The sequence below is a fragment of the Leucopleurus acutus genome, assembly GCF_964270905.1.
Source record: "Leucopleurus acutus genome assembly, chromosome: 2".
Classification (NCBI taxonomy): Eukaryota; Metazoa; Chordata; class Mammalia; order Artiodactyla; family Delphinidae; genus Leucopleurus; species Leucopleurus acutus.
Genome location: NC_139143.1, coordinates 46026837 through 46047856, shown reverse-complemented (window position 1 = coordinate 46047856; position 21020 = coordinate 46026837). Strand labels below are relative to the sequence as shown.

The window sequence follows — 21020 nt, the reverse complement described above, 5'->3', positions numbered from 1 at the left end:
TGAGAGTCAGAAATCTCAGTTGAGTTGGAAAAACCCACACATTAAAGTACCCAGACCTGAGTTTTTTTACTGAATTTCTTGCTTCTGATTTTCACCCAAGGCAGCTGTCACCAGTTATTCAGAGCTTCAGGCTGTCCTTATTGGCCAGGAACACTGCCACTGCTATAGCAATCAGTGCCATCAGCATCAGAAGCCATCGGCCACATTGCCTTTGTGAGGAGGGAGGGGGAGAGAAGAGAAAGAGGCCAGGGGTTGGTCAGAGAAGATGCAGGCAAAAATAATCTTCCTTCTTCCCATTCTAGCCCAGTGGAAAACCTTGGGTTGGTGGAGGAGAAAAAGCTTTTTATATCTCTGTCTCTCTCACTTTGCCACCTCCCTCGGGATAAAACCACTTTCCAGTGGTCACTGGCCCAGCGAACCACAGCCAGCGGGGGCCAGGTACTTCAATACCGATATGAATAATCAAAAGTGGAAAATAACTCAGCAAAATTGTATTCTGTTTATATTCCTTTTCTCGTCACTCTGTCCTTGCCACTATGCTCATAATAGACTAAAAGAACACCGTTTCATACTTCAGCTAGTAGTAAGTTTTTCCCTTCAGGCTCAGGCTTTCCATGAAAATTAGGCTTGGAGGCATGAGCCAGTGTTTCTTTACATGGTTGCTATACTCTCAGTACAGTATAAACCAAGCTGAACGGGGCCGGCTGGTCAGATGTTGGCAGGGGCTGAACAATTTTATGGGCAAGATTTGGCTAAAGGAGGAATCGTCCCACGATCACCTAGGGCTGTACGGGAGGATAGACCCTCTTACTCTGGGAGGCAGCTGCTGGCTCTGGTTCAGCTCTTCTCGACAATGCTGCAGCTTACGCAGGCAGGAGAGATACTCATCACTGAGGTTGTCTAATTCTGAATGCAGTTCTTTGCACTGTGTGGGGGCGGGGGGGGGGGTGGCGCGTTGCGGGAGAACACCACCAAGGTCATCTAGACAGTTCTGTCAGGGACGGAGCCCAGGTAGGGGAGAGGGCCCTGTGTAAGTTGCCCTGTCATTCATTTGGAATTTTTACCTCCATCCTCCCTTCCCAGCTTTTCTCAGAGCTTTCAGTTTGCCTTCTGACTGTCTCACCTAGTTTGTTTGTAATGTGTTCATTTAAATGATTGATTATAATGCATATTATTATATATTACACATGTGTGACAGTTGTATGTGCCAGTGCTTTGTAAATGGAGACACACAAAAATGAAGTTCCTATAGCACACACAACCTGGAAGAGATCTTAGTGCAAGTCTCTTTGCTGGGAACTAGTTGCATGTGAACACTTCAGGAGCTACGTATTTCTGTGAGTATGGAAGATAGGAAGAGATAGGAAGAGTTTTGTTATTTAAAAGACACTGTATAACGTTTTAAGATGCTCAATGTAGGACAAAGTTTGAGGAGTTAATGTGTTTGTTAAATGTGTTTGAGTTTAGGTTGACTTTCTGAAAAGTAACTCTTTAGTAAAACCTTGAATAAGGGTTGGTATAAACAAGAGAAAAGATTGACAAGTTAACCCGAAAGCAAAGATGTTTTATTCAGGCCTAAATGAATACCTGCAGGCACCCAATCACAACTTAAGCTCAGAAATGCCTGTTGTCTGGCTGCCTCCCAGCAGTTTCCCTGTCACTGTAGGATGAGCCCCTTACTATCGGAGGTCACCATCTCACCTCCTTTTCCTTGGCCAGGAGCTGCAAAGTTTTCTTTTGGAGCTGGTCTCTGAAATCCCAGTCCTTCTCCTTCCTGGGACCACTTCGTTATGGGAGGGCTTTGGACTCCACCCAGGCAAAGCCTGATCTAAAAAATCAGCCAGATTCGCAGTGAAAGTGAGGCCCATACCTCTGAGGAATGGTCCCTACACACTGAGAGAAGCCCTAAGCGGGAGGGAATAAGGAAGGGCCTGTCCCTGGCCAGACCGTGTGGATTGCAATTCTCTGACTTTTAAAGAACATCCATTGGGATCCTGCCCAGACTGGACAGAGAGTGGGAATTTGAGCCCCTTGAGGGCAAGGTTGGCATTTTACTTTTGTCTGTATCTCTAGTCCTGTCTAAAGCCAGATACTTTTAGAAAATACTCATTAATTTAGTTTCTTTGGTTGCATGGCACATCTTTTAGACTGGGAGGTTTGTTGGATGCTTCAGTATAACTCCATTTTCCTTCTGTCCTTGTTTCAAAATGATGAGATGAGAATGGCAGTCATATAACTCATCTTCATGTAGTTAAAGATGGTTTTTCAGCCACCTGGCAGTCTGCATCGTGGTGAAGAGAGCCCTGGCCTGGGAGTCAGAAATTCTGGATTGTGGTCATAGCTGTGTCCTTAATTTGTATGACCACAGACCTTCATTGACCTTCATTTTCTTATCCATCGTATGTGGGCATAATAATTCCTTCTTTATATTCTACCCAGTGATTGTGATGACAAAACAGAGGGCCATGTGCAGTGGGTAAATGAGGAGCTTTTGCCCCTCCAGATGTATGATGAATTCTTCTCAGGAAGCTAAGGCAGCAGACTTGAGGGCTGAGAGTGACGTGACTGTTCCATGTGACGTGGTTTCTACGTGGGGAGCTGGATGTGGTTTGGAAAGTTAAGGGTAAAAATTAACATAAAATCCTGAGTTCAAAATCAATTTATTGAAATAGTCAATGCAGACATATGTTTTCAGAGGAAGTAGGAATCCTTTTCACAGTTTATATACCTCTCAGGATAGGAGGCTAACTAAACTATTCTCAGAGCCAGTGATGAGTCCTTAAAATGGCTCTCTAGCTCCCTGACCTAATAGACTCCCAGAACTGGGTGGGACTCCAAGAGGTCATGTAGTCCATCCCTCTGTCTCTAGGCGGACAGGGAAAGGGCAATATCTTAGAATTTGTGGAAATAAATTTGCTGACCTTTCTTTGTTAAGAGTTTCTCCTGTTCTTGAAGCTGTAAGGATTGATTCTGAAGCAGACCTGTTGGAAAACACAAGGAACTTTTCTGTGCCAGCATATTTACTGCGAAGAGTATCTCTTCAGAACTTTGCTTAGAACCTTAATGATTGTGTTCCCATCTGTAGTTGGTTGAATTGTGTCTCCCCCACCTGCCCCCCACAAATTCATATGTCAAAGCCCTAACCCCCAGTACTTCAGAAATGTGACCCTATTTGGAGATAGGTTCTTTGCAGAGGTAATCAAGTTAAAATAGGACATTAGAATGGGCCCTAACCTAATATGACTGACGTCCTTATAAGAAGGGGAAATTTGGACACAGACGTGGATGGATGGAAGACGTGTGAAGAGATGGACAAGACAGCCATCTCCAAAACAAGGAAAGCGGTCTAGAACAGATCCTTCCCCCAGAGCCCTCAGAAGAACCAACCCTGCCTGACACCTTGATTTTGGACTTCCAGCCTCTTAGCACTATGAGAATGTAAATGTCTGTTCTTTAAGTCACCCAGTTTGTGGTGCTGTGTTTTGAACACACCATCCTTATGTCTTTTCCTACTATGTACATTTAAGTCTCTGCTTAAATGTTACCCTAGAAGAAAGACTTCCCCAGATGACCCTGTGTAAAATAGCAACTATTTTCTCTTTAACCTGCTTTATTTTTTTCTCTGTAGCCATTATTAATACCTGCCACATATTTGTTTACAGAAACTCCGTAGTCCACTGTAGTGTTTCCTTAGAATGTAAGCTTTGTTAGGGAAGAAACTGTGCCAGCTCTGTTCATTACTGTATCCCCAGTGAGTATCTAGGGTGTCTGGCACTTGGTAGGGGCTCAATAAATATGTATTGAATAAATAAAGGCATGATTTTGAAGTGACTTGCCCATTCAGCTCCCGCTGTGTAGGAGCCCGGCTTCTGCTGGTGTTCTTTTCCCCTTAGCCCTGTGGCTGCCTTGCTGTTTTCATATTCATTGCTGTTTGCATGAAACTTCTCTGTCAGGGTGTCAGAGGTTAAGGTGTGAGCTATTAATTGAATCAGGTTCTCCAGCTTTTCAGAAATTGCCTGCTTTTCTTCTGAGACGTCCCTTTTCTTCTTTGGCCTCAACATGTAATTTTGAAGTGGACTGAGGCATATGTGGTGTGAGCTTATTTTCTGAACCATTCCTAGTGACAGGTCTATGTGACATATGTACATAATAAATTAGAATATATAAAATAAGAAATACCTTAGAAAACTCAACACGTTTTGAAATCTGCAGTTCTGGGGGAAATGCAGGTGGTTGTCAGAGAACATGGCGGAGAAAAGTAGAAACAAAAAAACCAGAGGCTAATGTGGAACTTGTGAAGAGCTGTAAATGACCTCACTGCAGAAGAAGAGGGTCTGAAAATGCAGAGGTAGAGGATATGCCAAGGACCAGGCTCCCCATCCCTCCTTTGGGTGCCTATCGTGGGGCAGGAGCCCCAAGAATACCAAAAAGCCACCTGTGCTACTTTCAGAATCTGGAAAAGGGACTTACTCTGCAACTGCTGTACTCTGGTCACCAGGGCAAGTTTCTCCTCCTCTGACCTCTTTAGTTGATCTGAAAATGAAATAATGCAAACCAAAATAGACGAACCTAAGACTTAATGAGCTCACCCCTGAGGCTGGAAATTAGTAACAGATGCTGTCTTGCCCATGGCATCTGACAAGTGTCCAGTGGAAGTTGCTCTTTCTTCTGCTTGTCCCAGTTTGGAAGAGGTGAACCAGAACCCGACTACCTGGGATTTCATCTGCATCAACAGTGGGCTGAATTAAGGGTTATATGTGCACATAATTTGGTCCTCTCTCAGCTGACAGAGGCTGTGACTGGGAAACCTTCACTATGCCTTGTGTTTCAACTGACCTTTCCCTTTAAATTAGGAATGCGCCCTTGACACGTGACTGCTGTGTTCTGGCTTAGAGGAATGGGCTGGATACTTTCAGTCTTGGATGATTAAAACAGCCTTGACTTTTTCTCAAAGTCAAATGAAATCGCCAAGTCAACCAAAAGAACAAGTGAAAGACTGAAGCCTTTCTCCACCCAGCTTCCTTTCTCTGGGCTCCTTCAGCCAGAGGCCTCCAAGGAGAAGGGTACCTTGTAGGTGCTGGGTATCCGAGCTGCACAGGTCTCTGTCCCGCTGCAGGCGTTCAGTCTTGGTCTGCAGCTCCTGGCGCTGGTTCTCCAGAAGCCTTAGGGCCTGGTTCATCTGTAAGTCTCTACTGTCTGCTCCCTGGAAGGAGGAGGAGGGGTGGACACAAGCAGGTCAGTGCTAGGGTGGAGGTGGGGGGCAGATCCCAAGGAAGAGGAAAACTGTAGAAAACTGTGGAATTTTAGAGCTGGAAGGAGCCTTAGGGAAATGGAAAAATAGGAAAAGTTTTTAAATTCTTTGCTTTGCTCTATTCCTCACGCTTACAGCAAACAGTGCATTAGATTTTTGATGTTCACAAGGGATACATTTGGGTAAATGCCCAAATTAAGGATTACTGAATTATCACTTTTCTAGATGTCTTCACTTTGTCTTTACTTCTCATTCTCACGCTATCCGGGGTGGCGGGGGGAGGCGGGGTGGAGGGGGAGGAGGCGGGTAGGATCATTTTTCACAACGGATTAAGGTTAAAAAAGAAAAGGGCCTTCAGGAGGGTTGCCTTGTAGGTGATTCGAGGAAGAGAACAGTGGGTGAGATGTGGCTGCGGTGCAGCGCCCAGCGAGGTTCCCTCCTGTGATACGACGACTCACTTGCTGTTTCTTATCAAATGGGCTTTTTTTTTTTTTTAAAAAAAAAAAAAGAATTTTAATGTCCTTTGAGAAATTCTTTGCCTTTTAAAATAAAAAATTAAAGAACAATATAAGAATAATTTGTACATAAGAATATAAAAAGTGAGAAGCAAAAAAAGCGAGAAGCAAATTCTGAGGTTTCTGTTTTTTAGTAGATTTGAAAGGAAATCTATAGATAAATCTTTTTTGCGGTACGCGGGCCTCTCCTGTTGCGGAGCACAGGCTTGGGACGCGCAGGCTCAGCGGCCATGGCTCATGGGCCATGGCTCACGGGCCTAGCCGCTCCACGGCATGTGGGATCTTCCCAGACCGGGGCACGAACCTGTGTCCCCTGCATCGGCAGGCGGACTCTCAACCACTGCGCCACCAGGGAAGCCCAACCTTAAATGGTTTTAACCCCCATTCCTCTGTCTGATCGGTTCTTCCTTTTTCTACATTTGGAACATTAATTCTTCATAAACAAATATGTCTATGAGTACAAACTGCTCGAGGTAATAAGGGAATTACAAATGTCTTTTTAATGACTTTGAACTAGAGTTGCACTCTTCTTCATTGCTAATAGGATATTGTATATAAAACTCAAATACATTGATATCTGGACCACCATCCCCCCAACAAATTCTTTACAATCACTCAAAATGTTCCCTTTTCTCCCTGCTCACCTTAGAGCCACACATTAAGGTTTAGGTTGTTAAAAAACATAACAAATCAAACAAAAACAACTTTCACACTTAATTGATCTTATTTCTAGAACTGGCACACACTAGGATTCTCAGATCCCAGCTTCAGTAAAAGTATAAAGAGACACTTTTGAGGTGGGTCCTCAAAATTCCAAACCAAGTAAGTAAAATCTGCGAAAAACAATAGCTAATATCTATTGAGAGCTTATATGTGCGAGGCATTGTGCTAAGTGCTTTGCATGGATTTCCTCACCTAATCCTCACAACGATCCTATGATAGAGGTACCATTATTATCCTCATTTTACCGATGTGGAAACTGAGGCTTAGGAGGTTAGTTAACTTCTCCAAGGTAAACACGGATTGGAAATGATGGAACCCTTGAGAATGCCAAGGGTCTACTGTAATGGCTTAAAAAACACATTGGCAAGATGTGTTAGTTGATACTCAAACTGTAAGTAAACTGGTGACATTTATTCTGCCCCAATAGTGGGCATTTCTGAACTGGATGCCCTGCTGGGATGGGGTGCAGAGAGTGGGTTGGGGCATGACAGTAGGCTGATGACTATTCCAGCCCAGCCCTTTGCATTCGGATGATGTCATTTCAATGAACACTTAGGTCATTTGCATGAGCAGTGCAGACATCCTTGCTAAACTCAAAATTAGCTTTGGGTCCCCCTGCCCAGCGGCAGCGTCTCTCATCACTGCTGTCAACACCTCCCTCCCCTAAACCCTGCCTTCCCTCCCCACCTCCCTACTCCCAGGGCCTGGTACCTGCAGTTTGGACTGAAGCACGTGGAGCTGGCTCTCCAGCTCCCTGTGCTGGGTCCCCAGGGTCCTCCAGTCCTCCTTCAGAGCCTCGTACTGGCTCTTCCACTCTTCACACTTCTGCTCGGCCAGAGCCAGGGACCGCTGAGGGAGATCAGAGGAGAGGGTGGTGCCTTGGGGGTTCCAGGAGGTCGTGCAGCTGGCTCCTCTGCCACCCAGACTGCCCCAGCGTTCCCAGCCCCAAGGATTACGGAGCGTCCCCACACCTGTGTGCTCTGCAGTTGCTGTTCTGCACTCATTTTCTCCTCCAGCACTTTCTGCAGTGACTCCTTGGCCTTCTGCTCATAGCTGTTTTTCTGATCTTCCATCTCTAATAGCACCTTATTCATTCCCCAAGGAGTGTACTTCTGTAAATTTGAGGCAATTCAACAAATACACATTGAGCTACTGTGTGCTAAAGCCTGAGCAGGGATACAGAAATGAAAAGAAATTGGTCCTTGCCCACAGGGCAGAGATGTCAGTAATCTGGTGGACCTTCTTCCAGGCTGGAGGCAGGCAGGGAGAGTCCCTCAGGTGATGTGAGAGGTGGGTGGGGATAAAAAACTGCCCTGGGCATGCTGGGCATTCTCCCCTAGGCCTTCCACAGGCACTTGAAATCCAACATTTCCAAAGGGAAATCATCTTTCTAAACCTGCTCCTATCTCAGTGACCAGCATCACCACCCACCAAGTCTCCCAAACCCTAAACCAGGGAATCACCCTTGATTTCTCTCTCACCTTCTTCAAGGAATCAGTTCAACATCAAGCTTTGTCAAGTCAATGTCTTTAACAGCTCGTACCTGTATCCTCTATTCCTACTGCCACCTCCTTAGTTCAGACCCCAGTAATACTATTATATGGATTATATCGAGACTATATATTATCTTCATGCCTTGCCTCCCTTCAAACCCTTTTTAGTCCTGCAGCTAGGGGGTTCTTTCTAAAACTTAAATCTGATGACATCACAACCTGCTTAAATCTCTCAGTGGTTCTCAGTGTTCTAAGAATCAGGTCCAAACTCCTTGGCATGGTTTCTACTTACAAGCCCAGACTTTCATCTCATGCTGCCTCCACGCAAGCTGAACTGCTTGTAGCTCCCCTAAGCACTGTGCTTTTCAGCCTCTGCCTTTGCCCATAAAGCTTCTTCTACTTAGAGTATCGTGACCCACACTTTTCACCTGGTTAACTTCTATCCATGTTCAAGATTCAGCCCTAGAATCATAAATTCTGATAAACTTGGTCAACCATACCTACCCCCCGACTCTTTATGGATTAGGTAGTTTTACTGGTGTTCACATAGTATCTATATTTCTAATCTATTGACTCATCTGTCTCCTTTAAGGGACTGTAAGCTCCTTTGAGGCAGGGAGCATTTTTAAAAAAATAAAATTATTTTTGTAGGCTTGGGGATCTGAACAATATTCAGTAAAGTCAAGTTTTAAAAATTAATACATTTGTATTTTTAGAATTTCTCCTGGCTTCAAGATCGAAAAGAAAAAGACACAAGAGCAGCTTTGCAAATTCACTGGGGGTCTTGCCCTTCCAGTGCTTTTCATTTTTATGCCCTGTGATTTTTGGGAAAGCAGGAGTCTTTTACTATCGATTCTGGGTTACCCAACTGGGTAAGAGATAGTCTAGATAATGCAAATTTAGAGTTCAATATCAAATCATTTCCATTTAGCTTTGGAGTCATCTGAAAATTTGGATTTAAATGTTGAGTGGGTCTTATGTTCTTGGAATTGTCATTAGAAACCAGATACAGGAGTTACTGGTTGAGATCATACATGGTTATGTCCAGGTTATTGGACTTAACCATGCTGGTCACTGACCAGCTTTATCCCCCATTGAAAACGAGTAGACTGGCATTCTGGATTATATGTCAGTCTCTTATGAGCTTGGTTGGCATTACTGAAAAAATAAAAGTTGTGGATCCGCAAACCCATAGACTATATAGACTATGTTCCCCTGCAAAATTCTAACTACATGGCCACCTTATCTTCCTAACATCAAGTGGGAGCAGTCTGGCCGGTTCATCTCGTTCTCTTGACTTATCTCCCCGCCTGTCAGAAATCTATCACTTCTCGAGTGTGAAAACTGACTTTTTTCTATCTCATATAATCCAAGATCAGGCCAATCAAGAGATTACCGGAGCTGGATAACAATGCCACAGAAAGCCAGGAGTCACAGTCCTTTACTTTCTCCCAGGGATTGCTGCTAGATAAAAGTTGCCCATGGCATGAAAATCATTTTGCGAGACTTCATTGTAATATCCAACTCATCTGTTCAAATATTAGGGCCTGTGAAGTTCTATCCAGGTGAGCTGAATCTTTACCAAGGGCCTCTCCCTACGTTTCCAGGTATTCTCAAGGTTCCCCTGGAGCTGGCAAAGCGCTTAGTGCTGGGCTTCCTTTCCTAGGGTACAAAGTGAAGGACACCAGGAGAAAGGGAGAGGGGGATGGAGATAGTGTTTTGGTGAATTGGAGACCAAAGTGAAAATGGTAAAGGCCAGAACTGGGTGAGTAGGGATGGGTGCATTAATCTCTAGCAGGTGATGTTTCTAGAGAGTAAGCTTGACGTTCAAGCATTCTCTCCCTTAATTCTAGATTCCTGGGCTAGAAGTGTCCTCCGGAATGCTTACCTGGGTACAGGTGTACAGCTGGTTTTCCAAAGATCTCAGTTTGCCCTTCAATTTGTCTTCGTTAAGCTGGCCCTGGAGCAAATGGGATGAGTTAGCCAGAACACAGCTTGGGCCAGAATACAGCATGCAAAGAGTTTTGTTCCGTATTTCCAGCCTACTGCCTAAAATAAACAGTGTTTGTGGAATTGAGCTCTTTCAGGAGGTAGAGAGAGGGAGAGATGACAGATGTTTGGAAAGAAAAGGATCTTTTCCTCTTTCTCTGTAATAGGAGAAGGAAGAATCAGACTGGCCCCCAAAGTCTTCTGTGTGCCTTGAGGTTTTGTATCAAATGGCTCAGGGTATCGTAGCAGGGGCCCATTTGAAGGAAAGCTTCTAAGCTCTCCTTTTCTTCTTTCATTACCTCTCTCCCCTGTCTGTCCAGGCACTTATATACTCCGCACCTCCTCCCAGTCTAGTACATGGCCCTTTACCTCTAAAGGCCAATAGGACTAAAGGGGTCTCCCCTCCCAGGCGGAACATACATCCCTCCCTTACCCCCTGTTATGGGCTGAATTATGTCCCCCTAACCTCCCCACAACGTTCATACGTTGACCTCCTAATCCCCAGTACCTCAGAAGGTGACTGTATTTGGAGATAAGTTCTTAAAGAGATAATTGAGGTCCTTAGGGTGGGCCCTAATCCAATATGACTGGTGTGCTCATAAGAAGAGGAGATTTGAACATCAGGATATGCAGAGGGAAGACCATATGAGGCCACAGGGAGGAGAAAGCCATCTGCAAGCCAAGGAGAGAGGCCTCAGAAGAAACCAACCGTGTCAACACCTTGTTCTCACACTTCTAGCCTTCAGAACTGTGAGAAAATACATTTCTGTTGGTGAAGCCACCCAGTCTGTGGTACTTTGTTATAGCAGCCCTAGCAAACGAATACAGTCCCCTCCCTGCCCTACATACACACACACACACACACACACACACACACACACACACACACACAAACACACGACTCAAGATGAGAAATTCTTTAAGAAAGCAGGAAAGGGAGGAGGGATATTAGGGCAGGGTGTGTATGCGTGCGTGGTAGTGACGGTGGTGGTGAGAGTACCTCCCAGAGAGCCACACGCTATTTATTCACGATCTGGGTCTGTCTAGTGGCATTTTGGACATTCCAAGAGGGACGTAAATCTCAAGGGCGGGGGTGGCGAAAGGCAGGCAGGAAGGCCCGTTATCTGTTTCTCAGTTTTTCAGTATTTCTGCTGAGCAGCCGACAGCTTCCTTGCTGCCTTATTCTTTCCTCCACCTGTAGACATCTTCCTTTTTCCCAGGTAGGGGTTTTGTCCCTCCAGTCCTGAGTCTGATTTAAGGTCGTGTGTGTGAGGGGGTGAGGGCGGGGAGGTGCCGTGGATGGAAGCCAGTTTCCCAGAGAAAAGGCCATGGGTCTCTTTAGCAGTAACCGGTTCTCATATCCTTTCGCTGGCTTTTCCAACCAGGCCCCGTGGGACGCTTGTGAGGTCTAGAAATTACATTTCTCCTCAGGCCTGAGACGCCACCGTCCCTCTCCATCGGGAGACGGCTTGGACACGGCTTGGACGTTTCCAACCCTTACAACGTTTCTGGTCTGTAACGGCCAGAGGGCAGAGGAGCCTCTGTTTGTTTTTTTTGTTTGTTTGTTTTGTTTTTATTTTTTTCGGTACGCGGGCCTCTCACTGTTGTGGCCTCTCCCGTTGCGGAGCACAGGCTCCGGACGCGCAGGCTCAGCGGCCATGGCTCACGGGCCCAGACGCTCCGCGGCATGTGGGATCTTCCCGGACCGGGGCACGAACCCGTGTCCCCTGCATCAGCAGGCGGACTCTCAACCATTGCGCCACCAGGGAAGCCTGAGCCTCTGTTCTGAGGTCTGTCCCCCTCACTGAGTTTCATGGCACCTGGGAGAGGCAGGAAGTGGTATCTCACAGCTCCTGTTTTGATCTTGTTTGGCCGATTCTTCTAACCCTGGGAGCCCGGGTGCACCTCCACCCTTTTTCCTTCCTGTATTCCTCAGCAGGGCCTTGCAAAAGCAAAAGGCTTTGCCAAAAATAATTTTTCAAAGTGCCTCCTGCTATTAATGTTTTTCATAATGTCTGGTGTGAGAGCCGAGAGTCAGGATTTGGCATCTACAATAACCACAGGGCTTTGGGACAGATAGAACAGATGGAAAAGACTTCCACTGTTCTGGGCTCCGGAGTAACTGGGAAAAGTTACTCCCCTGCATGGCCTGTTCATTCTTAATCCACAGGTCCTGAAATCAACTCCCTCCACCTGTATCGCAGCTCCGGGTTCAGAGAGTCTGACTGTGTATTTTCCTTTGCCTAAACTCTTACTTTGCAGGATGCAATGAAACCCACTAAGTTTGACAGTTTATCTTGTGGTAGTTTCAGAAGAAAACAAACAAGCCCAAGGCAATATTCTTACAGTTCCCTCAGTCTCCTACCCTTTCTGGGTAGCTCCCTTCTCCTTCCTTAGTATGGTTTCTATCCAGTATTTTTGCCTCTTCCAACTGTTTTTGTGTTTTAGCCACTCCCCAGATTACTTTTCCATTCATGTTGTAATAGAAGACAATTCAGTTAGCCCCTTCAGTGGAGACGAAGGGCCACCCAAGTCTGGGGCTTGAAAACATCTCTGATCCACAGCTCCGCCTGCCCAGACTCCCTAAGGCAGGCAGGGAAGTTACAGCCAAGTTGTTGCAAATGGGGCATGTGGTTTCCTGGTCTGAGCCCCAGCTCTCCCCACAGGAAGCCCAGTGGTACAGTATGAGGAAAGGAGCACTTTTTACAGGCCAATTGTGGAACTTTTTTGGCAGTAGCATCCCAGGAACCCAGGGTTCAGAGAGCATAGTACCCCCGCTTGTAAAAGGGAGCAAGGTGGAGGCCATACACACCCGGTCTGAGGGCTTCAGCTCCTGCCTCTGCTTGGCTTTCCCCTGCCTCTGATCTGCTCTCCAGAAACACCACCGCCTCACTGCAGAAGCACCAGCCCACTTATCTCTCTGCTCTACTAGAGGTTGCTTAGGGCCTGCAGCCAATCCCCCACTGCGCTGTCATCTTAAGATCTCATTTCCACTTTGCAGAACTTAAAACCCACGTGTGCCCTGCTCTGGGTTTGTATTGCCCCATACTGAGGGCTTGCTTTCTCTACTGCCCGAACTGTTTCTGCTCTGAAGCTTGAAGCCAGTCAGGAGTCTCTGCTGTGCCCCAGGGCCTGTCACATCCAAAAGGCCCAAAGTCAGCTTGAAGGTGGAGGCAACAGAGGGAGCTGATCGCTGGTGTTCTAATAGAGTTTGTGGTGAGCTTCTCTGCATGTGCAGTTGGAGATTCAAATTATGGAGGCCAAATGGAAAAAAAATAAAGGCCTGAACTTGGCTGAATATCGGAGTCCCTGTTCTGGCCACATTCTTCCACTTACTTTTCCCAAGTACGGCAGTCTGGGACTGTCTTTTCATTGAAGTTGAGCTTTCCAAGGAAGGGGTAGGGGGTTGAATTGTCTTGTTTTGGGGGAAGCAAGAGCTGTTAACTGAAAAAACCTGAGACTATTTTTCTTAAAAACAGGAAGCTGAGGGGTTTGTGGGGAGGAAGAAGACAAAAAGGGTGAATATTAGGGGGTGGGGGGAGAAGGGAGGGAGAAAACCACAGCTGGAAGAACTCCTGCCCCCCGCAGGAGCATGGAGCTAAACCGCCCTCAGAGTCTACCTTGGAAATGTCTCTTAATAAATCCTCCCCATTCCCACCACGCTGGCTGTAATTCAAGTTCTGATTGTGTCTTACCTGCGGTATTGCAAGATCTTTCACCACCCCTACACCCACTGGGAGCCAGGGTCCTCATTGTTGTCAGAGAACCTTTTATAAGGTTTATAAAACACAGATCTGATCAATCGCTTTCAACTCAGTTCTACAGCTATCTTTTTCATTTCATTTAATTAATTAATTTATTTCTTGGCCACGCCGCACGGCACGTGGGATCTTTCTTCCCCGACTAGGGATCGAACCCGCACCCCCGGCATTGGAAGCGTGGAGTCTTAACCGCTGGACCGCCAAGGAAGTCCCACCACAGCTATCTTAGTACACGTGCTGCCAAGCGAGTGGAACTCCACGGCTACTGGACAAGCTCCTTCTCAGGATGGGCTGGACACTGCTAAGCGTAGGGCTTTAAACCTGAGGAAAACGTGGTCCCACTGCTCCCCTGCTTATTGCCTGCGGCAGTGTTTCTCAAACTGGGGTGACATGCATTCTCATGAGATATATATACATATACTTTTCCTTTAAGAGGGAATCTATAACTATTAAGTTTGAGATACCCTATTCAACAGAAAAAGTTTAAGCGCCATAATTCTAGAGACCTATCGGAGGCCCTTTCGGTCTTATCTTTGGAGCTACTCTGACACAGTCCCTTCATTTCCATCACACTCTGCTATACCCTACGCTTTGTTACACCTAGGCCTGTAATCATTCGGATTCCTTTACTGTAAGCACCCTTTTCCTTTTTCCTTCTTCTTACCCTTCATCATTCCTGCTTCTGTACTGGTAAACTCCTATTCAATCCTTCCAGACCCCGCTAAAGTGGTCCGTTTCCTTTGGAGTCTACCCTATACCACCTCAGGCAGAAGAATTGCTCCCTTCTCTTTTCTCTGTGTCACTTTGTAGAAAGTGCTGTTACAGCTTTAGCACACTGCAGTAGAGTTATTTATGACCTGTCTCTCTCTTCCTGGCTGCTACTGGAACTCCTAAAGACAAAGGACCCTACCTCTGTCCCTGTAGCACCCAAGCCAGCACATAGTTGGAACTTCTCAGATGTCTGTTGAATAAACGAATGAGACAATCTCAGTTTAGTTCAGCACCGGAAACCACCTGGCAGGCACAGCTGTCTGTCTTAGGCTCCTACTCAGCTATGAAAACAACTTCCTTAACCAGCAGGAGCCCTGAACATAAACACCTAAATCCGGATACAGTGACCGACATGAAGAGGGAGGGCTGAGCCTAGGAGTCTCTTTGACATCACTGCAAACTTCTTAGTTTTGTCCCACGTCCTCTCATCCCATCTCTCTGTCTAAGCACAGCCATCTACGTGGTAAGGTCAGATGTTCACGGAGGCTGGGAGGTTGTGTGTTCTCTCTGTGCACCCGGGGCTTTCTGCTCCAGTCGCATCAAACTGCTTATGCTCTCTGAACATTAAAGTCTAGGGGTTTCGATGTGGGGTCCAAGGACCCCTGGGAATCCAGGATCTGCAAGGTCTTCCCTTTTCCAACTACATATCTGTGTGAGGCTGGATTTTCCTCATATGCTTCAACCAAAACAATGTATTAACAACAGACTGAATGCAGACGCAAATATGAGAATCTAGCTGTCTTCCGTTCAGACATTAAAAAGATTTGCCAGCTCGGTGCTTTGCGACCACCTAGAGGGGTGGGATAAGGAGGGAGGGAGGAAGACGCAAGAGGGAGGGGATATGGGGATATATATATGCATATAGCTGATTCACTTTGTTATACAGCAGAAAATAACACAACACTGTAATTATACGCCAATAAAGATGTTAAAAAAACCCAAAAAACAAAACCAAACAAAAATTTGAAAAAGCATAAAACAATGCCACTCCTCTCACTATTTTTTAAAAAAATATATACTTATTTTTCACAAAAATATATAATTTAGGTTCACATGTAATCTATTTACTATTGTTATTTTAAAATTAATACATATTTTAAGATTCCTTTTTTCATTTCAAAGTGGTAAATATAAAAAGTTCTTTGGATTTTAACAATTTTTTTTAAAGAGTATAAAGGGGTCCTGAGATTAAAAAGCTGGAGACCCATTGCATTAGCCTATATCATGCCTCTGGTTCTTTGCCTATGCTGTATCCCCTGCCCAGAATATAGTTCTTGTTTCCACATTTGCCTGGAAAATACTAATATAACTATAAATATTTCCCTGGTTCTCCCCTTCTGTGGAGTCATTCATTCCTCCTTGTATTCTACTATATCCTGAAAACATTTATTTCTCACATCTCTGCATTGTTTAGGCTTCTGTCTCCCTGACCCGCAGGCTCTCTAAAAGCAGGAACCCTGTCTAATTAATCTCATTTCCAGTGCTCAGTGTAGAGAACATGACTTATGAATATTTGTTGAAGGAATGGACTAAAATCAGGAGGTCTGAATTTTAGTTCCAATTCTGCCTCTAACTAGAAGTGTGAATGTGGACTAGTCACCTGACCTCTCTGACACTCAGTTTCCTCATTGGCAAAATGAGAAAATTAGCTAATCTCCAAGGTCCCTTCCCGCTTTGACATTCACGTCTGGGCTGACTAGTAGGTGTAGGATGACTTGGAATTAATATTGGTGTGAATCCCATATGAAAATAGTTGCATTTATCACAGTCAGTAATATTAACTGAATTGGGACCGTCCTTTCTTTCTTCCAACAAATTAAAAAATGGAAACTCTTGCCTCTTTTGGTTCTGGGTCTTCCCTGGGGGTGTCCTCAGCTGACCACCCTGGACTGAGCCAAGCTCAATACTGTGACATGTTTGACCTTTAGGTCTTAGCACCATCCCCCTCCTTCAGCCTCTTCAGTAGCAAAAAAGCCCCTTCTCTTGCTGGGATGGTATGGAAAGAAGAATGAGATAGGCACACATAGAAGTCCATGAGCTTTGTTCAAGCAAAGATTTCCCTTACCTTCCAAGAGCTGTCAGAGGCCCGAATCAGGGCAGACAGTAGGTCTTGGAGAATCACCATTTTCTGTTTTAGAACCAGCTCCCTCTGTAGGGCCTCCTGGGGGGCAAAATGCAAGAGGGTAAGATTAAGTTGGAGGAGAAGGGAGCAGATGGATGGAGGAGCTGCAGGGAGAATTCACATGTTACTTACTTTGAGGTACTCAGAAAGCTGGATGATTTCCTAGAGAGAAAGAAAAAGGTATTTAAGAAGATTGTAGGTTCCCTGGAATCCTAGAACATGGAACCCGAGCCAGGATTGGCTTGTGCTGAGTAAACTTTCTAGCTTGACTCAGGGTCCCTCCGGGCCCCTATGTCTATGCTCATCCAGGAAGAGGGTACCCCTCCATCCCAGCTGAGTTTACCATGGAATTCCAGAATGTCAGAGCTTGGAGGAGATTAGATGCCACCTGATTCAACACCTTCACCATGAGGATTTTCTTACCTTATCTAGAACTGCAACTCCATAACTGGAAGAGAAGAAAAAAACAAAAAAATAAAAAACAAAAATGACAATGGATCAAAGAAATAAGAGTGTCAGGAGGCAGTGTATTGATTCCTTCTCTGATCTCTTCTGAAGATCCAATGGGGAAGGGGGGGAAGGCCTTCCTTTTTCTTAATTAAGGTGGATGTGGAAGTTCCTTGTGCTCCTCTCCACATTCTGGGGGAGGGTTCAGGTAAAAGCTTAGGAGAGAGGAATGGATGGGCTGTGAAGGAGTTGAGGTCAGGAACATGAAAGGTACTCACTTGGTTTGCTGACTGGCATCGTGCTTAATTGTTGGCTGTGTTTCTTCTGCCTTTGTCTGAGTGCCTGAGGGATAGGGATAAGGTGATTCAGAACCCATGGGAGAGGCAGTGAGGGAAGTGGGGAGGGATAGGGACTCTCCACTGCCAGCGAGTGGAAATGCCTCGGCCCAGTGAGTGAGGAAGGCCCTGCTCTTACCACGGTGGTGTTTGGGTGGCTTCTTGATGGGAGGGTCCTGTGGTGGAAGGCTCCCAGCCTGGGAGGGGAGGTGGTCAGCCGGATCCTTCCAGGAGCCTGAGGGAGGATGGTGTTGGGTTGCAAAGACCTCGGAGCTGGTCCCTGACACCTGGAAAGCAAGTGCGGGATGCTGAGAGCATCTTAGAACAGGATTCTCCAGCTGACTGCAGAAAGATGAGCCAGTGATCAAGTTTCAGGTCCAGAAAACCAAAGGAACCCATTCAAGGCTTCAAAGCTACAAGGTTATCCCTGCTCCTGCCCTTTCTTGTCCTGGCTGGTGGGATCGGTCCTCCTCAGTTCAGGCAAATGGGGAGCTGGGCTTGTCTCCAATTACTCTCTCTAGAGTCCCTGATCCCGGAAAGAGAACCAGTCTGAGGTGGGAGTGAGGGGATCTGGGGTCAGGTCCTGCCTTTTCTTGGTCTCAGTCTCCTGGCTGTATAATGAGGAGCTTGGAGTAGATGGTGTCCAAGGTGCCTTCCTATTCTAGAGGTGGTTTCCTTCCTCTTAGTAACAGCTGGACTATTGTTGAGGTTTTGTGTGAAGAGAAGGTAAATTAGGCAGCTGTAGGGAGGAACGTAGCAGTAGTTGTCACAATTTTGCTTGCTATTTTTATATTTTCTTCTTACAAACTAAAAAAATTTATGTTTGTAACATAACACTAAAAGGCTAAGAAATGCATGTGGCAGCTAATCCTGCAGACTAACTCTATCTCAAGAAACCTTAAATAACTGATAGGCTCAGGAAGAGTTCTTTAGGTAACTGTGTTTTCTGTTCTTTTTCTCCTTAAAGTTATTTTTTCAACCGAAAGCACGTAGAAACCTTCTTGCCTTAGAAAGGACACAGTTGGTTTTATTTTACAGCTGGGCTCGAGGATCATTTGTCTGAACAGCACCTCCTGTTGTGGATAACACATGCACTGGTTAAGAAGGCCCAACAGAGCACCTACTCTGGGGACAGTACAATACCAGTTACTTCCAGGGAATCCAGAGGACCCATGCCTGCTGTCCACATGCTCACAATGTGGATAGGAAGACACAGATGGTTTGCTGGCTGAGCTCATTTCAACGTACCCTGGCTTTTGCCAGCACGGCTCCTTCCCAGGGCGGACTAATGGGCCTTCTAAAAGTTACACAATCTTAGAGGATTTATAACCTCATAAAAACCACAGAGAGCAGAGGTGGCCTGGAGAAGCTAGGGAAGCTAGGGCTTCCTGGGCCAGATGCGGGCTTAGGTGAACGATATTGGAATTGGGATGGCCCAAGAGAAAGAGAGAAGGTGGGTGATGCAGCAGCCTTACAGAAGAATAGAGTTGAGAAATGTGTGTGTGTGTGTGTGTGTGTGTGTGTGATTTGAGGGAGACATTAAGAAGATTGGTCTGTGTCCCTGGCCTACAGTAAGCATTCATTGAATGTTGAATGACGGGTGAATGAATGCTGTAGAAGATATGTCTAGATAGACTGAATTTGAACTAATACTAGGAATTAGCTATGGAATTGTTTTTAAATTATTCTTTTCTCTCCTAAAAGGCAAGTGCAAAATAAAAAAATAGCTAAACAAAAAACACCCCCAAAACACAACAACAAAGATATCTGTTGAGTAAGTGGCTAAGAGAGACTTTATGATGACTGAGGAAGGACAGATTTCATTTAAATCACTTCTTAGTGACCTTGAGCCCACCCACCTGCCTTGGTGCTGCACCCCATCCCCTCCAGAGCACTGTGTCCCTCAACATGGCCCACCTGCTGTCTAGGGGAAGAAATCCTGTTGGCCCAAGACAAGGGCTCCTTGAGGTCGGTCGCCTGGCCTTGCCTCCTGGAGGGACCTGGCTCCCCGGCCTGCGGGCTCTGTGCCTCGCCTTTCTCTTCCACCTTCAAGTTCCTCCGTCTGAAAAACTGCTGTTGTCGTGCCCTCTGGAGATGTTCCCTCTGCTGGGTCCTCAGCACCTTCCCCACCTGGCGGCAAGTGGTCACATTGGGGCGGCAGCGGCGGCTCTCACGGGTCTCCTGCCGGCGCTCGCACTTGGTCTCGTAGCTCTCAGCCCACCGGGCCAAGCCAGAGGCAGGCCTAGGGTCTGGGCTGATCATGATGGCCTCCCGAGCACCTGTTGTGCTTGGCTTCCAGTTCCTGGAATAGCTGCCCGGATCTGCCAAGTGCCAACAGGGAGGCGAAGAGGAGGGGTCAGGAGATGGGCCGAAAGATGGCCATCTCCCTGGACGAGGGGGCAGAAATAGCACAGTGTCCCATATGTGTGGGTTGACAACTGAAGAGGGGATGATGTCACACGGGAGCTCAGGACTTCTGGATTCAGCCTCTAGACTAATTTCTGCTCTTCTCTGGCCTGCGTCTCCCCTTCTGCAAAGTGGCGAGATTCCTCTGGCTGCCACTTCTTCCTTGACCAAACGTCTCACCCTGCCTCTAAGTTAGGGGGACGTGAGAAATAATTGATAAAAATCACTAAAAGCGTCTAGTCTTCTGGAGGGCAGCTGGGGCTGTGTTCCAGTTAAATTGGCTCCCTGATCCCCAATCTAAAAGGAAAGCCAGAATCTTCACTGCTCTCTTGGCCCAGTTGTTACTAACATAGGTGAGCAACTTTTCTCAAGGCCTGGAGGGATAGCCACACCCCTCGACGTGCTACCAGTCCTATGACCAGCACTCACTGTCCTCTGTTTAGCCTTTAGCAGCTATCTTGCCAGCCTGGTCCGGGGCATGGTTCGGGAGGGACACCCCACGCTATTGCCTACAGTCTTGGAGCCCTGACCTCGGTCCCTTGGCACTCCACTCCTGGCCCAGGACTGGGCTCTGACTCTGAGGTACAGGACAACCCAGATCCGTACTGGCTGATTACTTGCCACTTGCCCATCACTGGCCAAAACTCATTTCAGAGCTTTCAGCTCAGTATCTCTTCAAGTGGCAGGTTCCATTTTTTTAGCATCACCTCCCTGTTAGGGCTAAGTATGGTGTCGAGTCTGCTTTCCTTAGCCTGGACACAGATTGTGCCATTGAAACCAGCAACGATGTGGATTATACGTAAATAAGGCTATTGCCAAGAAAAAGGAAACCAAAGTGAACAAACAAAAACAGTAACCAAAAGTCCCCAGGGAACCAGGCTTGGAGTAGAGACCACACTTGCTGCCCCTCTACATGGCCTCACCTGCTACTCACATAGCCCCACCCTCACCCCTTCTGCCTTCTCCGTGCCCTTCTCTCTCTTTCCTACTCTCCCTCACCTACCTTCTGCAAATTTGTTCATTCTCCTAGAACTCTCTGGTAGCTTGGCTGAGTTGGGGCTGGACATGGCTAAGCTGGATTCTGAGCACTGGAAATTCTGGTCCCTGGGGTCAGCCCAGAGACTGAAGAAGGGAGGGGGACTTCCCCTTACAGCTGCCGCCTCTCTCTGTCCCACAGCCTCACTACCCACTGCCCTGGGAATCTAGT

At 46.4% G+C, this 21020-nt stretch overlaps 1 protein-coding gene across 1 annotated transcript; it reads right to left on the bottom strand.

The window, feature by feature from the left end:
* Window positions 1-108: 108 nt before the first annotated feature.
* Window positions 109-19724, bottom strand: TRAF3IP3 (TRAF3 interacting protein 3). The gene is given in 16 exon segments (XM_082834697.1): window positions 109-211; window positions 812-925; window positions 1702-1781; window positions 1784-1828; window positions 2922-2981; window positions 4471-4533; window positions 5068-5203; window positions 7201-7338; window positions 7461-7601; window positions 9871-9942; window positions 16569-16664; window positions 16758-16787; window positions 17049-17073; window positions 17351-17414; window positions 17547-17694; window positions 19325-19724. Coding segments are annotated over 16 exon segments (1650 nt in total). The 5' UTR covers window positions 19670-19724; the 3' UTR covers window positions 109-118.
* Between the last annotated feature and the right edge of the window lie 1296 nt (window positions 19725-21020).